Consider the following 27021-nt stretch of genomic DNA (forward strand, 5'->3'; position numbering starts at 1 on the left):
AGTGAACCTCGGAGGTAACTTCACCACTGAGCTAAAAGGGTGTCTGGGGGCCATACTCTCGAGGTTTCTCCAGTCTCCTTTAGGCCAGTAAATCTGGTCTCTCTTAACTCTCATTTTTTATGTGGTTGTCTTTAAATTTTTACCAGTTATCAACAGTGAGTCAGTCTGCTGTTCAGTCTGTATAGAAAACCTGTTGCCGTCAAGTTGATTCTGACTGATAGCGACCCTGTAGGACAGAATAGAATTGCCCCATAGGGTTTCCAAGGAGTGGCTGGTGGATTCAAACTGCTGACCTTTTGGTTAGCAGCCAAAATTTTAACCACTACGCCAGCAGGGCTGTATGGAGTTTTCTAGAAAAAGAAATTTAATTATATCAATGTGATTCATTAAATCATTCTAAAATATGTAATAGGTCTTAGAAGTTAGTATAAAGCATGCATCTTTTGTTCAACATTTTAAACATATTTTACAGGGTCTATTTTATCCACGTTTAGGGGCATTAATCATAACACACTAAATGTACATTCTAGAAGATATCACACCCCTAAGCTTAAATTGCTTACATATTTGAGTTGGTTGCTAGAAGACTTGGCGCCATATCTAGTTCTCTGTTAGCAAAAGGTTAGCCGTCACAATAATGCATTTTAGAAACTAACCAAAGAAACCCATCTTACTTTTCTACCCTCTGCCACATTTTTCTTTTTACCCATTTATTGAATCTTGCTATATTGTGAGTGTAAGCTATCTTAAATCAATTTTTAACAAAATCCTTAAGTTAATAAAACCAGTTAAAATTTGAAATGTTTCCACAGAAACCAATTACATGTAAGCTGTTTTAGATGGTTGTGTATGAATGCCTTATTGAATCTCAATAAGTGATTGAGAGCCAAATGTGCATTTTTCTTGCCATTATGAGAATGAAGAATGCATATTAAAAGTGGAGAATAATCATTTATATTTAACTAAGGCTCTATACAATTAATTCTGAATCTCTTCTGGAGACCATTGTCTGCAGGCCTTTATTATTGAAAGCTAGAGAAGCTATTGGTATCCTTCATAGATCCTCGTACTTACATTGGATTCACTTTGGCTGAAGCTTTGTTTACAATATTAAAAAATTAAATGTCCAAGTTGAGACTGAAAACTAGAAATAATATTTTGACTTGATAGGCTGAAATTGGATGAAAGAACTTTGACATGTCTGGAATAGTGAGTTCTGTTTTCCATAAATTAATACTTGGAACAAATACCAGGGGCCTAATTCACTACCTCTCACATATAATTTCAAGAGTCCCTTAAACCAGTGTTCTCAAACTAAACTTTGATGTCAAAGAAATCACCAGGCAATCTCAGTAACTGCAGATTCTGATTCAGTGTTTCATTTCTAACAAGCTCCTAGATGGCCCTGATGTTACTATCCATGCACCACAGAATCTGACACGTAGCCATCAATTTCTATATAAACATTTTCAGTTTTTTTGTTTTTCAATAACCACTCAAAGTTACTTCTTTGTATTGCACTGACTTTCAATCCATTGGTCTTGCTTCTGCCTCCTAGACTCTTCCACATTAACGATCTCTCAGTTAAATTGCAGTCATTACCTCTCAGGCCTTCTTTTTACAAGTTTTCATCTTTTCAAGTTATAGAATTCCTTCTCTCATTCATTCTCCTTTGCTGGTTATTCTCCTCTTGGACTGTTTTTCAGCACCCATCTTAAAGTGCAGTGTCCAGGGTCAAACATAGAGTGATTATCGCAAAATATAGCGAGACTTTGCTTGTTCTGCTCTTTATACTTGTATTACGACAAAGCGGCCAACCTGGGTTTTTATAGATTAGCCAAACTCACTGATGGCGTTTTGAGAGCGTAGCTGGTTTCAGATGAATGATGAGGCAGGAACCACATTGCAGGAACTGAGGGCTCTTCATTGTTGCCATAGGAACAGTGTGGATAGCTGCTGCTTCTCAGAAATGTTGATGGTAAGGGAAGATTATGGGTAAGGCAGCCTAAGGAAGAAGCAAGTTGAACATTTTTTTTCCTTTTTCAAAGTAGTGTTTGGCCGCTAACCAAAAGGTCCGCAGTTCAAACCCACCAGCTGCTGTACAGAAGAATGATGTGGCAGTCTGCTTCCATAAAGATTGCAGTCTTGGAAACCCTATGGGACAGTCAACTCTGTCCTGTAGGGTTGCTATGAGTTGGAATTGACTCAACGACAATGGATTTTTTTTTTTTTTTTTAAGTAATGGAGAAATGTTCACTTGTCCATATGGTGAATGACGAATCAATGGGAAGAGATTGAACAGACAGGAAAAGGAGGATCTTTGGTATGACAATGAGAGAAGGGAGGCAATGCAGCCATTAGTACATACAGAGCTACTCTGGGCAAAGCCCACTGTCTTCTGACAGAAATGTGAAGTGGAGGCTGGGTGAGGCCACAGTCTGGTATATCATTGCCCACATGCAGTCTGTGATTCCACCCCAGTAACGCCACTTGTGTCTGTCTCCATCCTCCGTCCCCCCATCTTGTTCTAGTTGGGATCTTCATCTCTAGTCTGGATGCCTCTGTGAACATCACAGTGACAGCCTAACCTCTGCTTCCTCTTTGCCATCTGCCTGTCTCACCACTGCCGGGGCGATTCCCTTCAAACTCATGAACATCAGTGACCTGAGTCATGGAGAAAACAAGTAACTCCTAAAATGGCACTTAGGGTTCCCGACCCATCTTTCTCACTCCCCTACCCCTGTCCTCATCCCTGCGTCAGTAAACTACTTTTGGTTTGAATAGCATTTACTTTTTTTTACATCTTTTAAATTTTACGAGCAAACTAGTTTGACCATTTTAGACGCTTATGCCTGGTTTTCCTTCTACCTCCCTTTGCTTTAAAAAAAAAAAAAATTGCTGTTGAGTCAATTCCAACTCATAGCGACCCTGTAGGACAGGGTGGAACTGCCCCATAGAGTTTCCAAGGAGTGCCTGGTGAATTCAAACTGCTGACCTTTTGGTTAACAGCTGAACTCTTAACCACTGTACTACCAGGGTTTCTCCACTGAATTTAAATCTCCTGGGCTGGATCAGGTGTGAGTGCTGTAGAAAAACTCCACACCTCACTGTGACCTTCCTCTGATCGTTATGAGATTATTCATATCTCTTGGAATCTCCTTTAAATCCTCTCCCTGGGTGCCCTCATCCATTTACTAACTTTCCAGTTTATATCTTCATCCCAGATCTCATTTACAGCTGGTCTCTAGACTTTTCCACTTAGATCATCTCTAAGTATTTTAAAATCAACAGGTCCAAAGCCCAACTCATCATCCATCCCCCACCCCATCTCCTCACTAGATTATAAATATCTTGAGGGCAAGAGACGTGTTTTTGTTCACTGGCTCATGCGACTGAATCAGTGAATGCTTCTAAACCAAATGCCTGAGAGATATCCTTGATTTCTTTCTTTCCCTCAGCTACTACATCTAGTCAATTCCCAGCTCCACTCAGTGTGGCTTCCTTAGTTGCTCTGAATTTGTCTGCTTCTTTCAAACCCACAGTCTCTCCTTTGTTTGAGCTGCTGCCCTTTCTTACCAGGATGACTTCAGCAGTATCTTTGCCCTTGTGGACTCCTGCCTTTAACCTTGACCCCTCGTGCAGTCTGTACTCCACTTTGCAGCTGTTGTTCTGTGCTGTCAAGTCAATTCCAACTCATAGTGACCTTGTAGGACAGAGTAGAACTGCCCCATAGGATTTCCAGGGAGCGGCGAGTGGATTCGAACTCTTGACCTTTTGGTTAGCAACCAAGCTGTTAATCACTCTGCCACCAGGGCTCCCACTTTGCAGCTAGAGGGGTTCTGAAAGCTTCATGGCATCTATCCTGGTGCTAAAAGGTTCTATCCTGGCTTCATACTTCTAAAAAGACTAGCTATTTCTGTACATGTGATCGTATAAGACCTCAGAGATTGCCATTTTCTGGGGTGATACAATCAGAGTCTGGGTGCTAGAATGAGATGTGGCTTTGAAAATTAGCCCTGCCAATTACTAATTATGACAGAACAAATCAAATTAATAAACCTCTCTGTCCTCAGTTTCTTTATCTTTAAATAAGGGATGATGATCAAATCAGTGATACATGCCTAAATGACTTGATAATAGTGTCCAGTAGTGTCCAGCATGTGTGAATGAGCTTTAACCCTGTTATCCCACTGTCGTTCCCATATCTTGTTACCGTTAGTTATGTGTACCAAAATTTCTAATTTTAACAAAAGTTCCTTTGTAAGAGCCTTCACACCTGAGCCAGGTATGTTTTTGTTTAGGACAAAGTGAAATTGAGAATTTCTAGTCCTTGTGCTGGAAACTCTGGTGGCATAATGGTTAAGTGCTGTGGCTGCTAACCAAAAGGTCGGCAGTTCGAATCCACCAGGCGCTCCTTGGAAACCCTATAGGGCAGTTCAACTCTGTCCTGTAGGGTTGCTATGAGTCAGAATCGACTTGACGGCAACAGGTTTTACAGGTCGTCCTTGTGCTGCTCATCACTGGTTGCAGAATTTGAGCAAGTCCGTCCTATCTAGCAAAGGAGCCCTGGTGGTGCAACTATTAAGTGCTCGGCTGCTACTGAAAAGTTGGCCTTTCAAACGCATCTAGTGGTTCCATGGGAGAAAGATCTGGTGATCTGCTTCTGTAGAGATTAGAGCCAAGAAAACCCTATGGGGTAGTTCTGCTTTGTCTCGTAGGGTCTCTCTATGTGTAGGAATTGACTTGCTAATGCCCAGCAACAACAACATCCTATGAAGCTTTTCGTTTTCTCATTTCTAATGGACCAGATGTCTCTTTAATTATTTTCCCCTTTTATTTATTACAAAAATGACATAATTAAGGAATTTGAGAGGACAGGCCCTAAGTCATCACAGCACATTAATTTATCAGTTGATCATTTTTTTTGTTTCCTTCATGTCTTTGTCTTTATCTACCAATATTTGTAGTAGTTATGGTTATGGTATGGGTGCAGTTTGTTTTCTGCCTTATTCCATGCAGTTCATAAATGATTTCCATGGTTTTACATTGCCTTTATGACTTTTGGAGCCTTGGTGGCATAGTGGTTAAGAGCTTGACTGCTAACCAGAGGTTGGCAGTTTGAATCCACCAGCCGCTCCTTGGAAACCCTATGGGGCAGTTCTACTCTGTCCTGTAGGGTCACTATGAGTCGGAATGGACTTGACGGCAGTGGGTTTGGTTTTGAGTTTTATGACTTTTAATGGTGCTGTATATTCTGAGTGCTCTATTGAGTTAATGAATCATAATTTACTTAGCTATTTTTCTCCTTTTAAACATTTATGTAATAGCTTTTTCAGCTTTAACTCTGTCCCCCAGTTTGGGTATTGAACTCATAGGAAATGCTCAATTATCTAAAATAGTGTTGAACTAAAAGCTAAGTGACTATTTATAGCCAGACAACTGGCTGAACGTTTATCACACTACATACCTATTACCCCAGTCCGGAAATGGCTGTCCACAGTACTTGATGATCTGAATTCTAATCTTCTGAGCTGGGATCAAGTGCTAGTGCTTGTAAAACACTCCGAAGGTGTCATGTTATAGTACTGCTATAACAGAAATACAAGTGGGTGGCTTTAACCAACAGAAACTTATTTTCTCATTGTTTAGGAGGCTAGAAGTCTGAATTTAGGGTGCCGGCTCTAAGGGAAGACTTTGTCTGTAGGCTCTAGGGGAAGGTCCTTGTCTCTTCAGCTTCTGTTCCTTGGCTCTGGTGATCTTCACGTGACATGGCATCTGTTCTCCCACATCTCTGCTTACTTCTCTGTGCCTGATCTGCTCTTTTTATATCTCAGAGGTGATTGGCTTAAAACACAGCCTGCACTGATACAGCCTCTTAACACAGCAAAGAAAATCCATTCCCAAATGAGATTGTAACTACAGGCATAGGGGTTAAGATTTAAACACATAGATTTGAGGGAGACAATTCAATCCATGACAGAAGGTAATTGTGATAGGTGGCCATTTTCAGTTCTACTACATTCAAGTTAAGATTTGACCGGAAGATTCTGGCTTCTTTGAACTTGATAAATTATAAAACTCTTAGTAATAACCATAATTATTTTTTATTATACCCGATACATTTTTATTTTAAAGAAATTAACCTCTCGTCCCCCTGAAAAATCTCCCAACCTAGTTACTAAGATATGTATATGTATATCTCTATCTCTGGGGCTTTATATGCATATATACCTGCCATACAGCAGCAACAGCAACTTTTTAAACACTCTAGTTGTCACCAAGTACGTACTGATAATAATTTAAGTTTGTAGAGTAGCTTTCCAGTTGGGATTTAAATTTATAATAACTAAAAGTAAAAACCAAGTGTAAAGATAAACATGAACTGTTCTATCAGTAATAAAATATTACCCTCCATAATTAATCTACATAATTGTTAATAGAGAATTATACTGAAGTTACTTTCTCATTTTCTCTAGAGCAATGTTCGTGTTTTATGTATTGTATACTGAGCAGTAATTCAAACATTTTTATTTTCATAGGCCTATCATGAGTCGGAATCGACTCAACAGCCACAGGTTTTGGATTAGAAGCTCTAAGTATGTTTAAAAAGTTGATCCTTGCCAGTAGCCTTCCTCCATCTAACAAAGATAACTTTTTTTTTTTTTCTTAGCAAGGTCAGCATTGGACACAGCTGCCCGCTGTAAGTAGTTCATCTCCAAATATTTTGCAGATGATTTTTTCTGTCTTATCCTAGGTCTATGAGAACTTGTATTCTAACAATGTATGTAATTCAGTGTGAGCACAATCCATTTATAAATGACTTTTTAAAGTTATAAGGACACTATTTGATTGGACAGCCCAGAAGACTGGGCATTTATTCATAGTGACTATCTTGTTTCATTAGCATCTGTTAGCTCTAGGATTAAAAGTAAAGAAAGACATGGAGGATTAAAAGGAGAATTCCTAGTTAGAACTGGTACATGGGCAGGTAGTCAGCAATATGGCAAGCTTTTTTCTAGTTCTGAAGGTATATGTTTGTTGGTCGTAAATGGACTGAAAATGTAAAGTAACAATTCAAAACCTCTCCTCATCCTAAATTTTAAAAACTGAAAAATAATTAGATGAAATGTATTTACCTAGTCAAGGTCATATCATTTGACCCATTTTCGTCAGTCATTAGCTTGTTTCCCAGGAGGTTCTCTTTTTTTTTTTTTTTTGAGGTTCTTTGAAACCTGCAGGGGGGAAAAATTCCAGCATGTATTTTAAGATGTATATCTTGATGTTTTACATAATACCCTCAGGTGGTTAAGAGATGAAACAAATTGATTATAGGACCTATTAATATTCTTTTCTAAAAAAGAATCCTTTTTTTTTCTTCCAAAGCTACTAAGCCTCCAAGATACAAATGTGGCATCTCAAAAGCTTGCCCTGAGAAGCATTTTGCTTTTAAAATGGCAAGTGGAGCAGCCAACGTGGTGGGCCCAAAAATTTGCCTGGAAGACAATGTGTGAGTATTTATCAACTGGGAACTATAATGTGTGCTGTTTAGTTCTAGTGAATTGCACCCGAATTTAATGGATCTTTTCAAAGTGCATTAGGCATGCTTTTGCCAAATGAAAGTGATTTTCATTATATGATCCCCCACCACCACACACACAATTAAGCACTTCTTAAGTCCTTATATCTTACATTACAGAGTGATATAAGAACACAGCATTTATCCAGTTTTGGGTAGAGACGAAGGATTTCATGGGAGTGGATTCTGTAGACCTGCGCTGTCTGTTATGGCAACACTAAACACATGCAGCTGTTTGATTGTGATTTATAAATAGTAGGGAGAAAGTTAATTCATTTAAAGGGAGTAAAATGAAAAGTTTAGCTCCTCAGCCCCACTAGCCACATTTTAAGTGCTCATTAGCCACGTGTGGCTCATGGCTGCTGAATTGAACAGAAAGAGCATTTCCATCATTGCAAAGTATCCTGTTTGCACTGCCCTAGAAAATGAAAGTTTTATCTTATAGACCAACATTTTTCATTTTAAATGTTTGACTGCTGCTTGTTGAAGTGTGAAATGATACAGTGATGGTGTCAGTTCCCTTGTGGCACAGAACTGCTTGTCACAGTCGCAGTGGTTAAGAGCTCGGCTGCTAACCAAAATTTTGGTCAGCAGTTCGAATCTACCAGCTGCTCCTTGGAAACCCTCTGGGGCAGTTCTCCTCTGTCTTATAGGGTCGCTATGAGTCAGAATCAACTCAGTGGCAATGGGTTTTAATATAGAAGCTCTTAAATTTTTACCGTGACCTCTTTTGCAGTTAGCTATGGGAAGGTCATATAACATCTCGGGGCAACGGTTTTCTTGTAAAACTAAGAGCTTGAGCTGTAGATGCTTTTTAAGGTCCCTACTCATTTCTTTTCCCTTGAGCTAATGATAATCCATTGTTAATATTCTTTTGTCTTCTGTTTTCTCATTATAACAGTCCTGTTTTATTGAGTTGTATAGTGAGGATCTTGGATTTTATAAGTTTATAGGTTTTAGAAGTTTGTAGATTTTACATTAGTTTAAATATTAACCTACACATGAACTTAAAACTTTCCCATTCTGCCTTTTCATCTTGTCTGTCTAAAGGAGCCCCAAGTTTGATTCTAAATAATGGGGAAAACGTTCTTTTAGATTACTTGACCCGTGATTGATTGTCCTTGTATATCTACTCTGCCCCCTTGAAGCATGAAAGTTTTAATGCAAAGAAGAAGAAATCACTCTTCTACTAGTAGGTTTTCTTGTCACAGATTACATAGGTCAAAAAAGAAAAGGAAGAGAAAAGAGTAGGTAGCAGTGGAGTCTAGTATAATAAGCACTGACTGGGCTCGGAGCCAGAGAATGTGGTCCTAGCGTGGTGGGCTTGTCATTCAGTATTTGTATTTCATTTCCTCTAACAGAATTGAGGCAGGCTGCCAGTCCCTCCTCATTTCAGGAATCAGTCTGCTATTCCCATGAGAGATTAAATAATTGACAAGATTTTATAGCCAGACCTCAGATCATGAAATCTAGTTTCCACAGAGGGGACTGATTCATAGTCCAGTGCTTTTGTAGTATGTTCTGTTTCTATATTGAAAGTTTTTCCAACAAAAGGTTTTAAGAGAGTGAATTTTCTTAGTACCTTTGATTCCATGTAGTCAACAAGTATTTATTGAGCATGATCCTTGCTTTCACGGAACTTATACTCTAGTAGGGGTGAGAGATACTTAAAAAGTAAATGCACATGTATAGTTACACAGACAGGCTCAGCAGAACCGCAGATGTGGTAAATCAGGTGGTGGTGAGCGAGGTGAAGTGGCTGTCTTTAAAGCCAGAGGGGCAGGGAAGAGTCTCTCTAAGAAAGTGATCTTTAGTCCAAGAGCTGAAGGATAAGAAGGGAGGTAGCCAGACAAAGAGTAGAGGAAAAACATTCTGGACAGAAGGAAGAGCATGCTTGAATGCCCTACGATGGGAAAGAGCTGGAGCGAAGCGATAAAGGGCCAGGCCATGCAGGACCTTGTAGGCCACACATATAAAGTTTTGAGATTTTTTTCTGAGTGCATTGAGAAGTTGTTGAAGGTTGTTAAACTCTGGCATGTTACAATTTTATTTATATTGAAAAAACAAAACAAAAAAAAACCTGGCCGCTGTGTAAAATCCTTGAAGGCGTGGAGAGAGTAGGAAGAACAGTTGGAAAGCCATTGCCAGTTGCTTCCACGGCATTTTGATATGGCCTCGCTTTTGGTAATAGACTTTTTTGCATGTCCACCCACCAAAGTATGTAAGTAGATAATAGAAACTTATAAGTAGCAATTTTAATATTTTCTTGCACATCCTGTGAGTACATGCAGCTTAATTTGGAGACGGTTAGTCTAGATCGTTGGTTCTCTGTGTGGGCAATTTTGCCTTCAAAGGGACATTTGTGCATGTCTGGAGACATTCGGGTTGTTACAGCTTTGGAGGTGCTACTAGTAGAGGCCAGGGATGCTGCTAAACATCCTGCAGTGCACACACAGCCCTTCACAGCAAGGAAGTGTCACACTCACAGTTACGATGAGCCGGGTTTGTGAACTGATAGAGACAAAGGATGATAGTTCAGATCAGCATCATGGCAGTGGTTTTAAGGACAAGTAGATTGAGCCAAGATATATTATGAAGGTTTAGATAGAGTTCAAACTTCTCATTAGTTAGAAAATTCTAGGTATAAAAATCAGGTGTCATAAAACAGGAATTGTAGGCCCCTCCCTTTTTATTTTGTGTTAGAGAACCCATAGAGTTTTACTTATGCCGAAGTTATTGCTTCAATTTTAGGCATTTTGTTGTTAGGTGCCATTGAGCCAGTTCTGACTCATAGTGACCCTCTGTACAACAGAACAAAATACTGCCCGATCCTGCACCATCCTCACAATCGTTGCTAAGCTTGAGCCCGTTGTTGTAGCCACTGTGTCAACCCATCTTGTTGAGGGTCTTCTTCTTTTTTGCTGACCTTCTACTTTACCAAGCATGATGTCCTTCTCCAGGGACTGGTCCCTCATGATAATATGTCCAAAGTACGTGAGACAAGTCTCGCCATCCTTGCTTCTAAGGAACATTCTGGCTGTACTTCTTCCAAGACAGATTTGTTCATTCTTCTGGCAGTCCACGGTACATTCAGTATTCTTCGCTGTCACCATAGTTCAAATGCATCATTTCTTCTTCAGTCTTCGTTATTCATTGTCCAGCTTTTTGCATGCATATGAGGTGGTTGAAAATACCATGGCTGGGGTCAGGCACACCTTAATCCTCATAGTGACATCTTTGCTTTTTAACACTTGAAGAGGTCTTTTGCAGCAGATTTGCCCAATGTAATACGTCATTTGATTTCCCGACTGCTGCTGACTGCTGCTTCCGTGGGTGTTAATTGTGGATCCAAGTAAAATTTGGGGCATATACTCATTTACTTTAGATTTTGTGAAGTTTATATTAGGGATAATTACCTTTTGAAAGTGAATTACATGTCTTTTATTAATGTTTGGTGCAGGAATTTATAGGAGACTATTTTGAGAGATTTTTTTTTTTTACACCAAAGGGCGCCCTCGTTTTTTCTTAAAGGACAGACAGTAAGTTTGTTAGGCTGTGGGGGCCAAGAGGCAAAATTGAGGATATTATGTAAGTACTTATCAACCATTTAAAAATGTAAAAACTATTCCTAAGCTCATGAGTAGTGAAAAAAACAAAATAAAAAACAACCGTCTGGTTTGACAAACCCTGTGCTAAACTGATTTTAGGAGTAGTAACTAGAACATGTAGTAGGTATTTGAAACAAAACTATATTCGAAGAAGTGGAATGTATCTACAGATTATATAATTTCTTTAGATTTTTGCCCGGAGATGTGGGGGTGGGAGAAACCTTTACATTCATGAAGGGTAAAAGAAAATATTTCAACTTCCTGTTAGTAAGGGTGACTAACCTTTGTACATTTAAAATCATCAGTGGAAGGTCATTTGCTAAGTACAGAGTTCCTCTGTTTGAAGTTTTTAAAAATTGATAATCTGCTGCCCTCTTGTGGGAGGCCTATGTCATTGCGCTTCTTGTTACCTTTGTTTCTTAGCTATTACAATGATAGATAAAGAGCCCTGGTGTCACAGTGTTTAGGAGCTTTGCTACTAACCGAAAGGCTGGCAGTTGGAATCCACCAGCCGCTCCTTGGAAACCCTGTGGGGCAGTTCTGCTCTGTCCTATAGGGTCGCGATGAGTCGGGATTCAACTCTACGGCAGTGGTTTGGAACTATTGTACACTTGAGGTTAGGAACAGAACATCACATTCTGAGGGGATCTCTACTTGGAGAAGACACCGTGGCACTTGATTATTAGTCTAACAAGTTAATCATAACTAGTACATCTTAATGATGGAGTTTACTTTTCACATATATGAATGAAAGGAGCAGAGCAAATTAATTTTAAAACTACCCTCCTGTTTGGTGCAGCAGATTTGTTTGCTCTTGTGTTGGCCACCTCTCAACTCGTCTTGGGCACACACGTTAAAAGGTCTGTGCTTTCTCATATGTACATTTTACAGAGTGACAAGTGGAATTTTGAAGGGAGACATGCAGCCAGTATTGAGGGATATGTAGTTTAATGCTTCTAAGCTTTTGCGTATCAGAGTTTTAAACTTTCCTGATTACACGATACTTTTTTTAATTCATCTTCGAGTAGAATGTTTCATTAACTTTTTACTGTGAAATAATTATGGAAGTCACAGAAAGTTGCAGAGATAGTACAGAGAAGCCCCATGTACCAGCCTTTACCTCGTTTTCCCCGCGGTTACATCTGACAGAATTACAGTACAATATCCAGACCAGGGCATTGACACTGGTACAATATGTATTATAGTTCTATGTCATTTTACCACATGTTGATTATGTTACCAGCATAGCAATCAAGATACACAGTTTTTCAGTCACCACAAAGATTTCTTTCACCTTCAGCATCCCTAGCCCTTGGCAGCCATTAACTGTTTGCATTTAATTATATTTTGACATTTTCAGAGGATTGTATAAATAGAGTCATCTAGTAAGTGACATTTGAGATGGGCTTTTTTCACTCAGCATGAAGTGCTTGAAATCTATCCATGTTCTTCTGTAGTAAAAGTTGTTGTCAGTTGCCCTCAAGTTGACTCCGACTCCTGCTGACCTTCTGTATGACAGAATGAAACGTTGCCCAGCCCTGGGCTGTCTTCGTCATCTTTGGTCTGTTTGAATCCATTGTTGAGCAATTGTGTAGTGCCTTCCAACCTCGGGGGCTTATCTTCCAGCACTGTATCGGACAGTGTTTTATTGTGATCTATAAGGTTTTCATTAGCTAATTTTTGGAAGTAGAGTACTAGGCCTTTCTTTTTAGTCTGTCTTAGTCTCAAAGCTTCACTGAAATCTGTCCGCCATGTGTGACCCTGCTGGTATTTAAAATACTGGTGGCATAGCTTCCAGCATCATGACAGTGTGCAAGCCACCACAGAACTACAAACTAACGGAGGGGTAGTGGGTATCAGTAGTTCCTTTTTATTACTAAGTAATATTCCATGGTGTAGAGGTGCCACAGTTTATCCATAACCTGTTGAGGAACAAAGGAACCCTGGTAGTGCAGTGGTTAAGCACTCAGCTGCTAACCTAAAGGTCTGCAAGAGAAGGGTGTGGCGGTCTACTTCTGTAAAGATGACAGCCTTGGAAACCATATGGGGCAGTTCTCTGTCCTGTAGGGCTGCTATGAATCAGAATCAACTCAACAGCACTGGGTTATTGAGGGACAACAGACTGGTGGCTTCGGGTTTTTGTGCTTCAAATAAAGCAGCTCTGAACAATCATGTACAGATTTTTGTGTGGACATACATTTTTTCTTCTTTGGGATAAATGCCCAGGAGTGTAATTGTTGGGTCATATGGAAAGGATATGTTGATTCCGTAAGAAACCACCAAACACGTTCCGTAGTATACCATTTTACATTGACATCACCAGTATATTAGAGATACTTGCCAGCGCTCAGTATTGTCACTTTTAATTGTTTTAATAGCTGTACAGTGATATCTCCATTAATTTTCTTTCTCTAATGGCTGTACTTCTTCCAAGGCAGATTTTTTCTTTCTTCTAGCAGTCCATGGTATATTCAGTATTCTTTGCCAGCGTCGTAATTCAAAGGCGTCAGTTCTTCTTTGGTCTTCCTTATTCATTGTCCAGCTTTCACATGCGTATAAGGTGATTGAAAACACCGTGGCTTGGGTCAGGCGCACCTTAGTCCTCAAAGTGATCTCTTTGCTTTCTAACACTTCAATGACTAGTGATTATGTGTGTTTGCCATCTGTATGCACTCTCAGTGAAGTGTCTGTTTGTTTCTTTTGTTCATTTTCTAACTGGAATTGTTTTTGGCTGCTGAGTTCTAAGTTCTTCGTATATTCTAGATAAGAGTCCTATAGTCAGAAATGTGGTTTGCAGATACTTTCTTGCGGTCAGTAGCTTGTCTGTTCATCCTCTTACCAGGGTCTTCTGCAGAGTAAATATGAGGTTTTTTCTTTTTTAAAATGGATCATACATTTGATGTCATGTCTCTTTACCAAGCCCCGGGTTCCAAAGAATTTCCTCTATGTTGTCTTCCAGATGTGTTATAGCTTTACATGCTATGTTTAAATCTGTGATCTATTCTGAGTTAATTTTTAAACAAGGATCCAGATTTAGGTGGAGGTTCATTTTTTTGGCCTGTGGTTATTTAATTGCTCCAGCACCGTCTGTTGAAATGACTATCCTTCTTCCATTGAATTGTTTTTGCACTTTTTCGGAAGTTAGTTGGCCATATTTCCACTGGTCCATTTCCGAGTTAGCTGTTCCTTCCATTGACCAATGTGTCTTCCTCTCCACTAACACTGCGCACTCTTGATTACACTATCTGTAGAATAAATCTTGAAATGGGGTAGAATGATTTTCCTCCTTTTATTCTTTTTCAGAATTGTTTTAGCTATTCTAGTTCCTTTGCATTTCCCATATACATTTTAGAATAATCTTGCTTGTATCTATAAAAAAATTTTTTTCTGAGATTTTGGTAGGAATTGTGTTAAACTTACATATCTGTTTGGGGAGAACTGAAGTGTTCTATGTGATTCATTCGAAGTATACAGTTCACAGTACATATGTATACACTTCAAAGTATATGCAATCATAGATATATGCAGCCATCACCACAGTCAGTTTAGAACATTTTCGTGACCCCCCCGCAAAAAAAACTCTATACCTTTAACCAATTGTCCTCCTATCCCCCAGTCCTCACCAGCCTTAAGCAGCCACTAATCTACTTTGAGCCCCTGTAGATTTGCCTGTTCTGGACATTTCTTATACATGGAATCATACACGTGTGGTTTTTTTTTTTTTTTTCCCCTTTCTTTTAGACTGGCTTTTTTCACTTACCATGTTTTCAGTGTTCATGCATGTTTTCGTGTGTATCAGTACTTCATTCCTTTCTGTGGCTATTTTTCTTTTGTTCCTTTCTTCCGTGTTTCTTCCATGAACATTTTTTAGAGTTTTCTTTTGATTTATTTATAGTGTTTTTGAGTTTATCTCTTTGTATAGCTTTTTCAGTGGTTGCTCCCTTGATGTTTATTATCTGTCTCTTTACAGAAAAAGGCTAACTTGAGGTCTAGACTTAAAGTGAGGGAGAGAGAAAGTGTTAATGATGCAGATTAAACTTATAAGTGTGTCATATCTCTAGCTATTACATTTTGACTAGCACAAAAAAATTAGGAAATAGTCTTCTGGTATTTGAAAATTTATCTGATTCAGGAAAGACGCCTTACATCATTGATACATGTATATATGTATATATATTTGTATGTTGTTAAAACAAAAATAATATTAAGCCAATAATAGAAATTGATTGAAATTTATTTAATACACAGTTTGCAAATTGGGGCAACTTTTCCAACAATTACACATTGCCGTGGAAACAGAGCCAAGATAGTGTTTACATAATAACTGACAACATGCAACATTTTCTTGAAGAATAGTTCTGATAATTACTGATTTACCCTAAAACGTAGCTTCTAGTCTGACCTTTGGAGTTTCTGTCCTTGAAATTACACATAGATAATTCTTTAAAAGAGCAGAATGCCCAAGGCAAACATTCTTTTACTATAGTTTGACTTAAAGATGACTTTCAGGAAACCAGTTTTCTCAAGGTTTAAGATTCAGAGATTACCTCAGGGCAATAGTTTGGGTGGGTCATTTCAGCCTCCATGGATCTGGATTCCATGAGAATTAAAAACTTCATTCCTCAGTGTACGTATGTATCAGTGTATGGATACATGTGTATTCGTACCACTGTGCGTACTCCTCCCTCCCCCAACCTGAAACTGGTTGTTAAACATTTAACAGCACACCACTGGGATTATTACTATTTTTACAGTTAAAGGTGCACACTATTTTAGTTTAGTTTAATAGTTCTAATTGAACAAACTTAACTGATAATATAGTGAGCTGAGCAGCTGGTTCACTGGTATCTTCCATTTCACAGTAGCATTTTATATTCTGCCGGGAATGACAAATTGAAGAGGAATGGTGTTGCATTCATTATCAGAAAGAACATTTCAAGATCTATCCTGAAGTACAACGCTGTCAGTGATAGGATAATATCCATATGCCTACAAGGAAGACCAGTTAATATGACTATTATTCAAATTTATGCACCAACCACTAAGGCCAAAGATGAAGAAATGGAAGATTTTTACCAACTTCTGCAGTCCAAAATCGATCCAACATGCAATCAGGATGTATTGATAATTACTGGTGATTGGAATGCAAAAGTTGGAGACAAACAAGAAGGATTGATGATAGAAATGTTGCCAGAGATCTCATGATAGAATTTTGAAAGACCAACAACTTCTTCATTGTAAATATCTTTTTTAACCAACATAAATTGGCGACCATTCACATGACCTCACCAGACAGAATACACAGGAATCAAATCGACTACATATGTGGAAAGAGAAGATGGAAAAGCTTAATATCATAAGTCAGAACAAGGCCAGGGGCCGACTATGGAGCAGAGCATTAATTGCTCGAATGGAAGTTCAAGTTAAAACTGAAGAAAATTAGAACAAATCCACGAGAGCCAAAGTACAACCTTGAGTATATCCTACCTGAATTTAGAGACCATCTCAAGGATAGATATGACGCATTAAACACTAATGACCAAAGAACAGCCGAGTTGTGGAATGACATCAAGGACATCATACATGAAGAAAGCAAGAGGTCATTACAAAGGCAGGGAAGAAAGAAAAGACCAAAATGGATGTCAGAAGAGACTCTGAAACTTGCTGTTGAATGTAGAGTAGCTAAAGCAAAAGGAAGAAATGATGATGTAAAAGAACTGAATAGAAGATTTCAAAGGGCGGCTAGAGAAGACAAAGTAAAGTATTATAATGACATGTGCAAAGACCTGGAGTTAGAAAATCAAAAGGGAAGAACATGCTCAGCATTTCTTAAGCTGAAAGAACTGAAGAAAAAATTCAAGCCTCGAGTTGCAATATTGAAGAATTCTATAGGGAAAGTATTAAATGACTCAGGAGGCATTAAAAGAAGATGGAAGGAATACACAGAGTCACTATACCAAAAAAAAATTGGTTGACATTCAGCCATTTCAGGGGGTAGCATATGATCAGGAACTGATGGTATTGAAGGAAGAAGTCCAAGCTGCACTGAAGGCATTGGCATAAACAAGCCTCCAGGAACTGACAGAAACACCGATTGAGATGTTTCAACAGATGAATACAGCACTAGAAGTGCTCACTCGTCTGTGCCAAGACATTTGGAAGACACAAGCTATCTGGCCAACCGACTGGAAGAGATCCATATTTGTGCCCATTCTAAATAAAGGTGATCCAACAGAATGAGGAAATTATCAAACAATATCATTAATTATCACACGCAAGTAAAATTCTGCTGAAGATCTTTCAAAAGTGGCTGCAGCAGTATATCAACAGGGACCTGCCAGAAATTCAAGGCAGATTCAGAAGAGGATGTGGAATGAGGGATATCATTGCTGATGTCAGATGGATCCCGGTTGAAAGCAGAGAATACCAGAAAAATGTTTACCTGTGTTTTATTGACTATGCAAAGGCATTCGACTGTGTAGATCATAACAGGTTATGGATAACATTGCAAAGAATGGGAATTCCAGAACACTTAATTGTGCTCATGAGGAACCTATACATAGATCAAGAGGCAGTTGTTCGAACAGAAGAAGGGGATACTGCGTGTTTTAAAGTCAGGAAAGATGTGGTAAGGGTTGTATCCTTTCACCATACCTATTCAGTCTGTATGCTGAGCAAATAATCCAAGAAGCTGGACTATGTGAAGAAGAATGGTGCATCAGGATTGGAGGAAGACTCATTAATTACCTGCGTTATGCAGATGACACAAACTTACTTGCTGAAAGTGAAGAGAACTTGAAGCACTTACTGATAAACATCAAAGACCACAGCCTTCAGTATGGATTACACGTCAACATAAAGAAAACAAAAATCCTCACTACTGGACCAATAAGCAACATTATGACAAATGGAGAAAAGGTTGATGTTGTCAAGGGATTCATTTTACTTGGATCCACAATCAAAACCCACGGAAGCAGCAGTCAAGAAATCAAAAGATGCATTGCATTGGGCAAATTTGCTGCAAAAGACCTCTTTAAAGTGTTGAAAAACAAAGATGTCACCTTGAAAACTAAGGTGTGCCTGACCCAAGCCATGGTATTTTCAGTTGCCTCATATGGATGCAAAAGGTGGACGATGAATAAGGAAGGCCGAAGAAGAATTGATGCCTTTGAATTGTGGTGTTGGTGAAGAATATTGACTATACCGTGGACTGCCAAAAGAACAAACAAATCTGTCTTGGAAGAAGTACAACCAGAATGCTCCTTAGACGCAAGGATGGCAAGACTTTATCTCATGTACTTTGGACATATTATCAAGAGGGATCAGTCCCTGGAAAAGGACATAATGCTTGGTAAAGTAGAGGGCCAGCGAAAAAGAGGAAGACCTGCAACAAGATGGATTGACACGGTGGCTGCAACAGTGGGCTCAAGCATAACAACAATTGTGAGGATGGCACAAGACCGGGCAATGTCTCGTTCTGTCGTACAGAGTCGCCATGAGTCGGCACCAACTTGATGGCAAATAACTACAACACTTATATCTGTGTAATGTTTTGTGAGCTGTTACTGGCTGTTGATTGCGTCAGATATAATGGTATAAGTGACTGTGGTTAGATACAGTGTGTCCATATGTTGTAAGGATTTTTAAAATAGTATTTCGTGATGTGATGCAGAGCATCAAGTACTAGTTTGTGTTTCTGCCCTAATACTTTTTAATATATATATTCTATGTGTGAAATCTTTTTAAGGAGATTGTATTAAAATTATTCAGTATTAGTCTGTCTTCTCTTACTTAGTAACAAAAACAAAATAAAACAAAAAACAAACCAGTTGCCATCCAGTCAATTCCTCCCGACTTAGTAGAGACCTTTTCACTTCCTCTGTAGTGCTAAAGGCAGTGGGTATACATAAGACACCTAACTAGGTTTTTTTGACATGACTTTATTTCTGTGCTATATGTTCATATGAAATACCGAATTCTAAATTTCTCTCAACTTTTTCCCCTTCAGTTTAATGAGTGGTGTTAAGAATAATGTTGGAAGAGGGATCAATGTTGCCTTGGCAAATGGTAAGAATAATTATTTTAACTTGGTGTAGTCGGTGAATATTCACGTGCCCAAAATAATTATCAAGGAAGGGATCAGATTGGAAAATGCCATGCTTGACACTGAAGCCCTCCCCTCCTCAAAAACTAGTGAACTAACAAAAAACTTATAGATGGAGGCTCGGCGTCCAAGTATTTATAGCATATTTTCTCAGAAGCATCTCAGCTTCTTGCATGGAGAGCCTCCCATGCAATTGTCAGGAAATAACCAATCTAACATTAAATTGATGAATTCTTGTTGCAAATTTTGGAGTCCTGATGTAATATGAAAGGAGCCCTGGTGGCAGAATGGCTAAGTGCTTGGCTGCTAACCAAAAGGTCAGTGGTTCCAACCCACCAGTGGCTCCATGGGAGAAAAGACCTGGCAATCTGTTCCCATAAAGATTACAGCCTAGGAAAGCCTGTGTAAGAATTTATTGTAATTTCACTTCTCTCCACACTATTCTCTTAGCTTTGTTGGTGTAAGTTAGTTCACTGAATTCTGTGGGTGTTCTAGCAAAGTCACATCTGAAAGTCTGAACCTGTGAAGTGAGGTCTAGTTGCATGCTAATCCTCTCTGTTCTGGTGCAGTGACCTGTGAGCTGCATAGGGTGGTTAGAAACCACCAGCCACCTTACCTGCTTCATAGGGCAGGAAAATACTTTTTACTTCTTTCTCAAGAAGCAAATTTTTATGTTTCTACTTTCTTCATTTTGTTAGTTAAAAGATTCTGTATCTGTCTATTGATAGCGAAAAAATACACTTTAAAAGGGAAATAAATGTAAAATATATATTTTTTAAAAAGTTAGCTTTAATGATAGAAAATGTCTGATTCAAGGAGATTTTTTTTCATGAGGGTATTTTTGGGTAATTCTTAAATGAGGGAAGATGGTTAACACATAAAGATGAAAAATATCTCACTTTTAAGTAGACTGGTCGGCAATCAGTAGTGAACTTCTGTTTGCCACTCTTGGCTTAAAAGGTTAGCGACACAGTCCTACGGGGCATCCACAGATTATCCTTTAAAAATATACTTCGGATGAATACGATTCAAATTTTAAGTGCTTCTCTCAAAATAATTTCTTCTGTGCTAATGAATTCCCATCAATTGATGGATAAGATCATTTTTCTTATACAGTGTATAGTATATTTCAGTTATACAATTTGATATGAACTTAATCTCTTTCAGGAAAAACCGGAGAAGTATTAGACACTAAATATTTTGACATGTGGGGAGGAGGTAAGTGGGAATAACATGTAAACTATTCAGCTGCTAGCACTGACTTCTTAATTACCTCAACATAATGTAGTCCATTAATGACAGAATAATGTACTCTTAACTTTTCACCAAATGCCCAGCTATATTTTAGTGATTGGTCATATTGTATATACTTTAGTTTTGTTAGAAAAATTGATTATGGTGTGTAATTGAGGACAGTCATATAAAAATTGAGGTTTAAAAGTGTATCCTGTTTTCTGCAGGACAACTAATTTTAAGCTTGGTGAAACTAGGTAGCTAACTTTGTAAGCAAGGAGCTTTGGGCTCCTTTGAGTTTTTGTCTGAAATTCAAAAGGATAAATAATTTGAAGACTAGAAAAACTTATTTAAACACTTTTAATTGAATTGATTTCTTTACATGTGATTTTTTCAATCTCAGAAATAAAATCTAGGAGCATTCAGCATACACAATCAACTGTCAGGTTTGAGGAAAGGAATAATTCTGTTATCCCACTTCACCTTGTGACATATGGCTAATTATTAAAATAGATGGAATTTTCTTTCCAGTTCTTTAAACTTAGAGCAGTCCATAGATGTTTTCCCTTTATGTTTTTGGAAGTCCCTCAGGGAACTGTGGAGAAGTCCCCATCAGGCAGAGACAAGAACCTGGCACCCAGAAGAAGAATACTGCCGGAAAGAAAGGGCTTCCTTCCTCCTCTGAAGGAAAGCCAACACTGCTTTATCTTTCGATTCTTCTCTAAGTTGTTAGTTTTGGAAATTTACCAGTACAGCAATCTCCCCTGCACCTTTCTAGCCCCTTTCAATATTCCCTAGCAACTACAGCTATTTGGCTTTCTGAGATTCATGTTAAGAATTTTCAGAAAATTCTGCTTTTCTAGCATTTCTTCAGCTTTTAATAAAATTTCATGTATTATTTTGTAATTGAGAGTAGGAGAACCTTTCATACCTATCAAAGCTGTGTAAACTAAAATGCTACCATCAATTTCAGAAAGTAAAGGCATAATTGGTTTTACCAAAACTTACTACAGAAACACTCCTGTTGAAATCAATAATGTGACGGGAAGCCCTGAAATCTTTCCCACACCCCCATTGCATGGAGGTTAAATTGCTGCTTAAAAACACTGCTACTTAAGAAATAGTTAACACTCTGCTACTTAAGCAATAGTTGCAGTTGTACTGTTATCTTTGCATTTGAATCAAAATGATTTGTTAGCTACCTTGTGACATTTTTTTCTGATTTAAAAATGCTATTGTTATGACATAGAATAACTTAGAGAAAATCTTCCGGAGATTTGCTGTGGAAAGAAATGGAGTTCATCAAAGTAGCCCAACATTCAAGTAATAGTAGATTTGGAGGCTATAAGGAAACCTGTCATTGTAAAGAGCTCAAGATGTAAAATGATGTTTCGCACCTGACCTTTCTGCATCCTCAGTTGGCATCCACCAGCTTGTAGCCACGGAAGTAGTTTATTTTGGGGATCTTGATACACTGGATGAAGTGGTTCATAAGTTTGATACCTGCCATAATTACTTTGACTTTAGTGATACCCTAACCTGGATTCTTTACCTCAGCTCATAGCAAGTAGGTATGCCCAGAAGACCCCTTAAATCTGTGTTGGTGTGCACATACATATTTATATAATTTTTAAGAATTACAGATCCCTGTGATAATTTGATAAAAGCAGTATATCTTCTTTGTAGAAAAGTACTGATAACAATTTTATATACACCCAGGGAATCCATAAGCCTTTCTCCTGTCCTCTGTAGCTTACTCCTGGACCCCAGAATCAGGCTTTCCATAGTCCCAATTATTCATGTCTGAGAGATCTCTGAATTTCTTACTTTTCATTGTAAGTCATTTAGCCCTTGAAATATTAATGCAAAAGAACATACAGGGTGAATCAGGGTTAGGACATTGTGAGTTGATGGTGAAATCACCGTAAGGGGTAAACTTGACAGTTTTTTTTAAACCATTACATAAGATGTCTCCAGTTTTGACTATTCCACATTAGAAATTATTGATTAATAAATCATAATTTATAGATTGAGATGGTTACTTAGTCATTAAAAAAAAGCCCTCAACCCTTTCTTTTTCTTCAGACGTGGCACCATTTATTGAGTTTCTGAAGTCCATACAAGATGGAACAATAGTCTTAATGGGAACGTATGATGATGGAGCAACCAAGTATGTAAACTTAAAACATTATGCAATGTTTTGGAGCTATGATTTATAATTACAAAAGCAATACATTTTCATTGAAAAAACTTGTAAAATATAGCAAAGTGACTACCAGATATCCACTATTAGCATTTTTAGTTTGTTTCCTTCTGATTTTTCCATGCAGTTATATAGTGTCTTAGTTATCTAGTGCTGCTGTAGCAGAAATACCACAGGTGAGTGGCTTTAACAAACAGAAATTTATTTTCTCAGAGTTTAGGTGGCTAGAAGTCCAAATTTAGGCCGTCGGCTCTAAGGGAAGGCTTTCTCTGTAGGCTTTAGGGGAGGGTCCTTGTCTCTTCTCAGCTCCTGTTTCTTGGTTCCTTGGAGGTTTCTTTCATGTGGCCTGGCATCTGTCTTCCCCCATCTGTTTCCTTGCTGCTTGCTTAATCTACTTTTATATCTCAGAAAGAGATTGATTTAAAACATACCCTACTTGAATATTGCCTCGTTAACATAGCAAAGAAAACCCATTCCCAAATGGGATTATGACCACAGGTATAGATAACCCAAAACTAAAACCATTGCTGTCCAGTCAATTGCAGCTATAGGGTTGCTATGAGTCGGAATTGACTCAGCTGCAACAAGTTTGGTTTTTGGTTTTTTATAGGACAAAGTAGAACTGCCCCACAGGGTTTCCAAGGCTATAAATCTTTACGGAAGCAGACTGCCACATTTTTTTCCCATGGAGCAGCTGGTAGGGTCGAACCCCTGACCTTCGGTTAGCAGCCAAGCACTTAACCACTGCGCCACCAGGGCTCCTTTCCAGGTATAAAGGTTAGGATTTACAACACATATTTTTGGGGGACACAATTCAATCCATAACATATATCATGCATTGTTGTGAAATTAGAATCACATTGTATATGAAGTTTTTATATTTTCTTTTATTGTCTCTTACCCTTAAATTGTTTTTCCCTGATGTTAATATTATTCAGTAGCATTTCTTATGACTCATCAGCAGTTCATCATGACTCTACCTTTATTTAAATGTTCCCCTATTATTATCAGTGTTTTTCATGTTATAAATAACATTGTGATGAAAATTTACATAACATATTTTGCATCTTTGATTATGTCCTTAGGGTAAATTCCTAAAAGTGAAATTAATTGTCTGGGATGTATATAGGTATGATATATTTTTCATAAAGTCTAGTAGATGATAGTTGTATAGCCTTTTATCTTAAATTTGTGTATATTATCAAAATTTGGAAAGTACAGGCAGTCCCCAAATTATGAATGAGTTCCATTCCTAAATCTGTCTTTAAGTTGAATTTGTACACAAGTTGAAACAGTTAGGTATGTTAAAGAAACACTTCCAGATATACTAAAACATCTTTAGCATAATAGTATGGTAATAATAATAATGTTTTGATGCTTTGTTATTACGAACCATTGTATGTACCTCAAATTTTTAATATAATAGTCTTTACGGGGGTTGGTTTGTAACTGTGTGTTCTACAGCTATGGATTGTACGCAAGTGGGACATAAGTCAGACATTTGTAACCTCAGAACTGCGTGTATAGAAAAACTCAAAGAAGAGAACAAGTTACATAGCTCATTTCATTGCCTAGAGATAACCATTGAAAATATTTTAGTTTCCATCGCCAGACTTCTTAATACACATATTTTCTTCATTTTACAAATTTGGAATGGTAGTATATATAGCATAATTTTTCAGCTTGTTTATGTGATGAGTATTTTACCATATCATTAAATATTCTTCCAACAAATTGTTTTGGCCTTTTCTTTTGTAAATTGTCTTTTGACCATTCAGGCTCACTCATATTAATTTGTAAGAACCCTTTTATATAATAAGCATATTAACCGTTTCTCATCTTATAAGTATTTTATGTATCTATGGAGCAAGTTTGTTTTTTGCTTGTTTAGTGGAGAGTGTAATGATGCCTGGTGGCATAGTGGTTAAGAGCGACGTCTGCTAACCAAAAGGCCTGCAGTTCGAATCCACCAGGCATCCCTTGGAAACTATGGGGCAGTTCTGCTCTGCCCTGTAGGGTCACTATGAGTTGGAATCGACTCGTCGGCAACAGGTTTGGTTTGTCTTTTTTATAATAATTTGAATGAGCAAGCTAAATTTTGCTATTATATTCCTCCTTTTGGAGCGAATGCTCTATGGCTTGTTAACTTCATGGCTACGTGCAAGGTTTATATGTGAATGTCTCCGAGTAAGGAGAGACCTTAAAGGTCACGATCCAGCGTCCCAGCCACGGCAAGATTGCTTTGGAACGTCTCTGAATACCTCCCCGAACTCCTTACCTCCTAAAGGTGCTGGAACCCTTGCCATTTGTCTATTTGAAACAAAAGAACTATTTTAAAATAAATGTTGTGTTCTGAAGGTGATCTTTGTCTAAATTCTACCAGATAATCCTTCATTTGAATAAGAGAAACAACAGAATAGTAAATGTGTTTCCCTCTCATCTGATACCTCAAGTGCCTGAAGCTAATTGGCGTTTCTCTTTAGCTTTCCTCCTTTCAGAGCTCAATCTGCATGGCTGTTATAACCTTTTATCATGCTAGGTTTCTAGGTTGTTTTACCCTCCTGGCTGCATTTCCTTGGGCGTTCTCTCAGTGATTATTGTCTGTCTGAAAATAAGTGGCCCCAAATTGAACACAATGTTCCAGATGTGGTCTGGCCAGTACAGGGTACCATGGAGATGCGAGCTTACCATGTTTTAGATATTATATTTCTTTGAATATTCATGCAGGCTAGTATTGTATTAGTTTTCTTTAAACAGTCACATAACATTTTTGGCTCATGAGGTTTTGGTCAAGTTAAATTCTCAGATCTTTTCATCTGATCTCAGACTTTTTTTTTTTTCCCTAAAAAACCACTGCCAAGAGAGGTCTCACTCCCCATTCAGAACTTGATTTTGTTTAATCTAAATGGAGAACTTTATATTACAATTATCCTTGTTAAATTTAATTTTGCTGATTTTGGCCCACTTGGTCTTGATTCTGACATTTGTCCTATGAGCGCTCCATAATCTAGACTTTGACTCTCTCCAAAGTCATTTTTACACCTGAGTCATTGATAAAAATGTTTACCAAGGTCAGGGTGCCACCCTGCTAGAGTCTTCCTCCAAGTGATTCTATCTGCTAACCAACTGCAGATACTACTATTCAGACAGCTGCCAGTGAACCCTAAGAGGCATACCATCCAGCTGCTGCTTTATTCTTTTATTCATAGAGGGTATGTTCTAAGACTATCAGATGCTCACTTGAAATTCATGGACTATGCTAATAATTATAGTTCCCTGATCTACTGCCCAAAATCTCTTCAACAGCAGAAATAACTGAAATGGTGGTAACCTGGCTTCACTTCCTCCTCCCTCCCCCTACCCTTTACTTCTTCTTAATGCTCATAGATTGTCTTTGTTGTAATCCAGAGCGGTTGCAGCAGCACACAGACAGGGAACTGCCAGAAATTTAAGCTGGATTCAGAAGACGAAGTGGAACGAGGGATATCATTGCTAATGTCAGATGGATCTTGGCTGAAAGCAGGAAATACAAGAAAGATGTTTACCTGTGTTTGACTGTGCAAAGGCATTCGACTCTGGATCATAACAAATTATGGATGACATTGTGAAGAATGGGAATTCCAGAACATTTAATTGTGCTCATGAGGAACCTGTCCATAGACCAAGAAGCAGTCTTTCGAACAGAACAAGGAGATACTGCATGGTTTTGAATCAGGAAAGGTGTGCGTCAGGGGTGTGTCCCATCACCATACTTATGCAATCTGTATGCTAAGCAAATAATCCGAGAGACTGGACTATATGAAGAAGAACGTGACATCAGGATTAGAGGAAGACTCATTAACAACTTGTGATATGCAGATGACACAACCTTCCTTGCTGAAACGGAAGAGGACTTGAAGCACTTACTGATGAAGATCAAAGACTAGTATAGTCTTCAGTATGGATTATACTTCAACATAAAGAAAACAAAAATCTTCACAACAGGATCAATAAGCAACATCATGATAAACAGAAAAGACTGAAGTAGTTGTCAAGGATTTCATTTTACTTAGATCCACAATCATCATCTATGGAAGCAGCAGTCAAGAAGTCAAACGATGTACTGCATTGGGCAGATTTGCTGCAAAAGACCTCTTTAAAGTGTTAAAAAGCGAAGATGTCACCTTGAGGACTAAGGTGTGCCTGACCCAAGTCATGATATTTTCAGTTGCTTCATATGCATGCAAAAGCTGGAAATTGAATAAGGAAGACCAGAGAAGAATTGATGCTTTGAATTATGGTGTTGATGAAGAATATT

At 38.3% G+C, this 27021-nt stretch overlaps 1 protein-coding gene across 5 annotated transcripts in view; it reads left to right on the forward strand.

Annotated features, from left to right (window-relative positions):
- FAM3C (FAM3 metabolism regulating signaling molecule C) overlaps positions 1-27021 on the forward strand; it is a 50561-nt gene that overhangs the window by 16940 nt on the left and 6600 nt on the right. For 2 of the 5 annotated variants that reach the window (XM_004386542.2, XM_023740908.1), the window contains 5 exons: positions 6671-6700; positions 7384-7507; positions 19193-19251; positions 20456-20506; positions 22607-22691. In XM_004386542.2, the coding sequence (XP_004386599.1) occupies positions 6671-6700; positions 7384-7507; positions 19193-19251; positions 20456-20506; positions 22607-22691 (349 nt within the window). Of the gene's footprint in view, positions 1-6670; positions 6701-7383; positions 7508-19192; positions 19252-20455; positions 20507-21104; positions 22731-27021 lie in introns of those variants that run through there. The other 3 variants (XR_002825644.1, XR_002825643.1, XM_023740907.1) reach the window with 3 other exon arrangements.

Source organism: Trichechus manatus, unplaced genomic scaffold, assembly GCF_000243295.1.
Source record: "Trichechus manatus latirostris isolate Lorelei unplaced genomic scaffold, TriManLat1.0 scaffold00167, whole genome shotgun sequence".
In the NCBI taxonomy this organism is placed as follows: domain Eukaryota; kingdom Metazoa; phylum Chordata; class Mammalia; order Sirenia; family Trichechidae; genus Trichechus; species Trichechus manatus.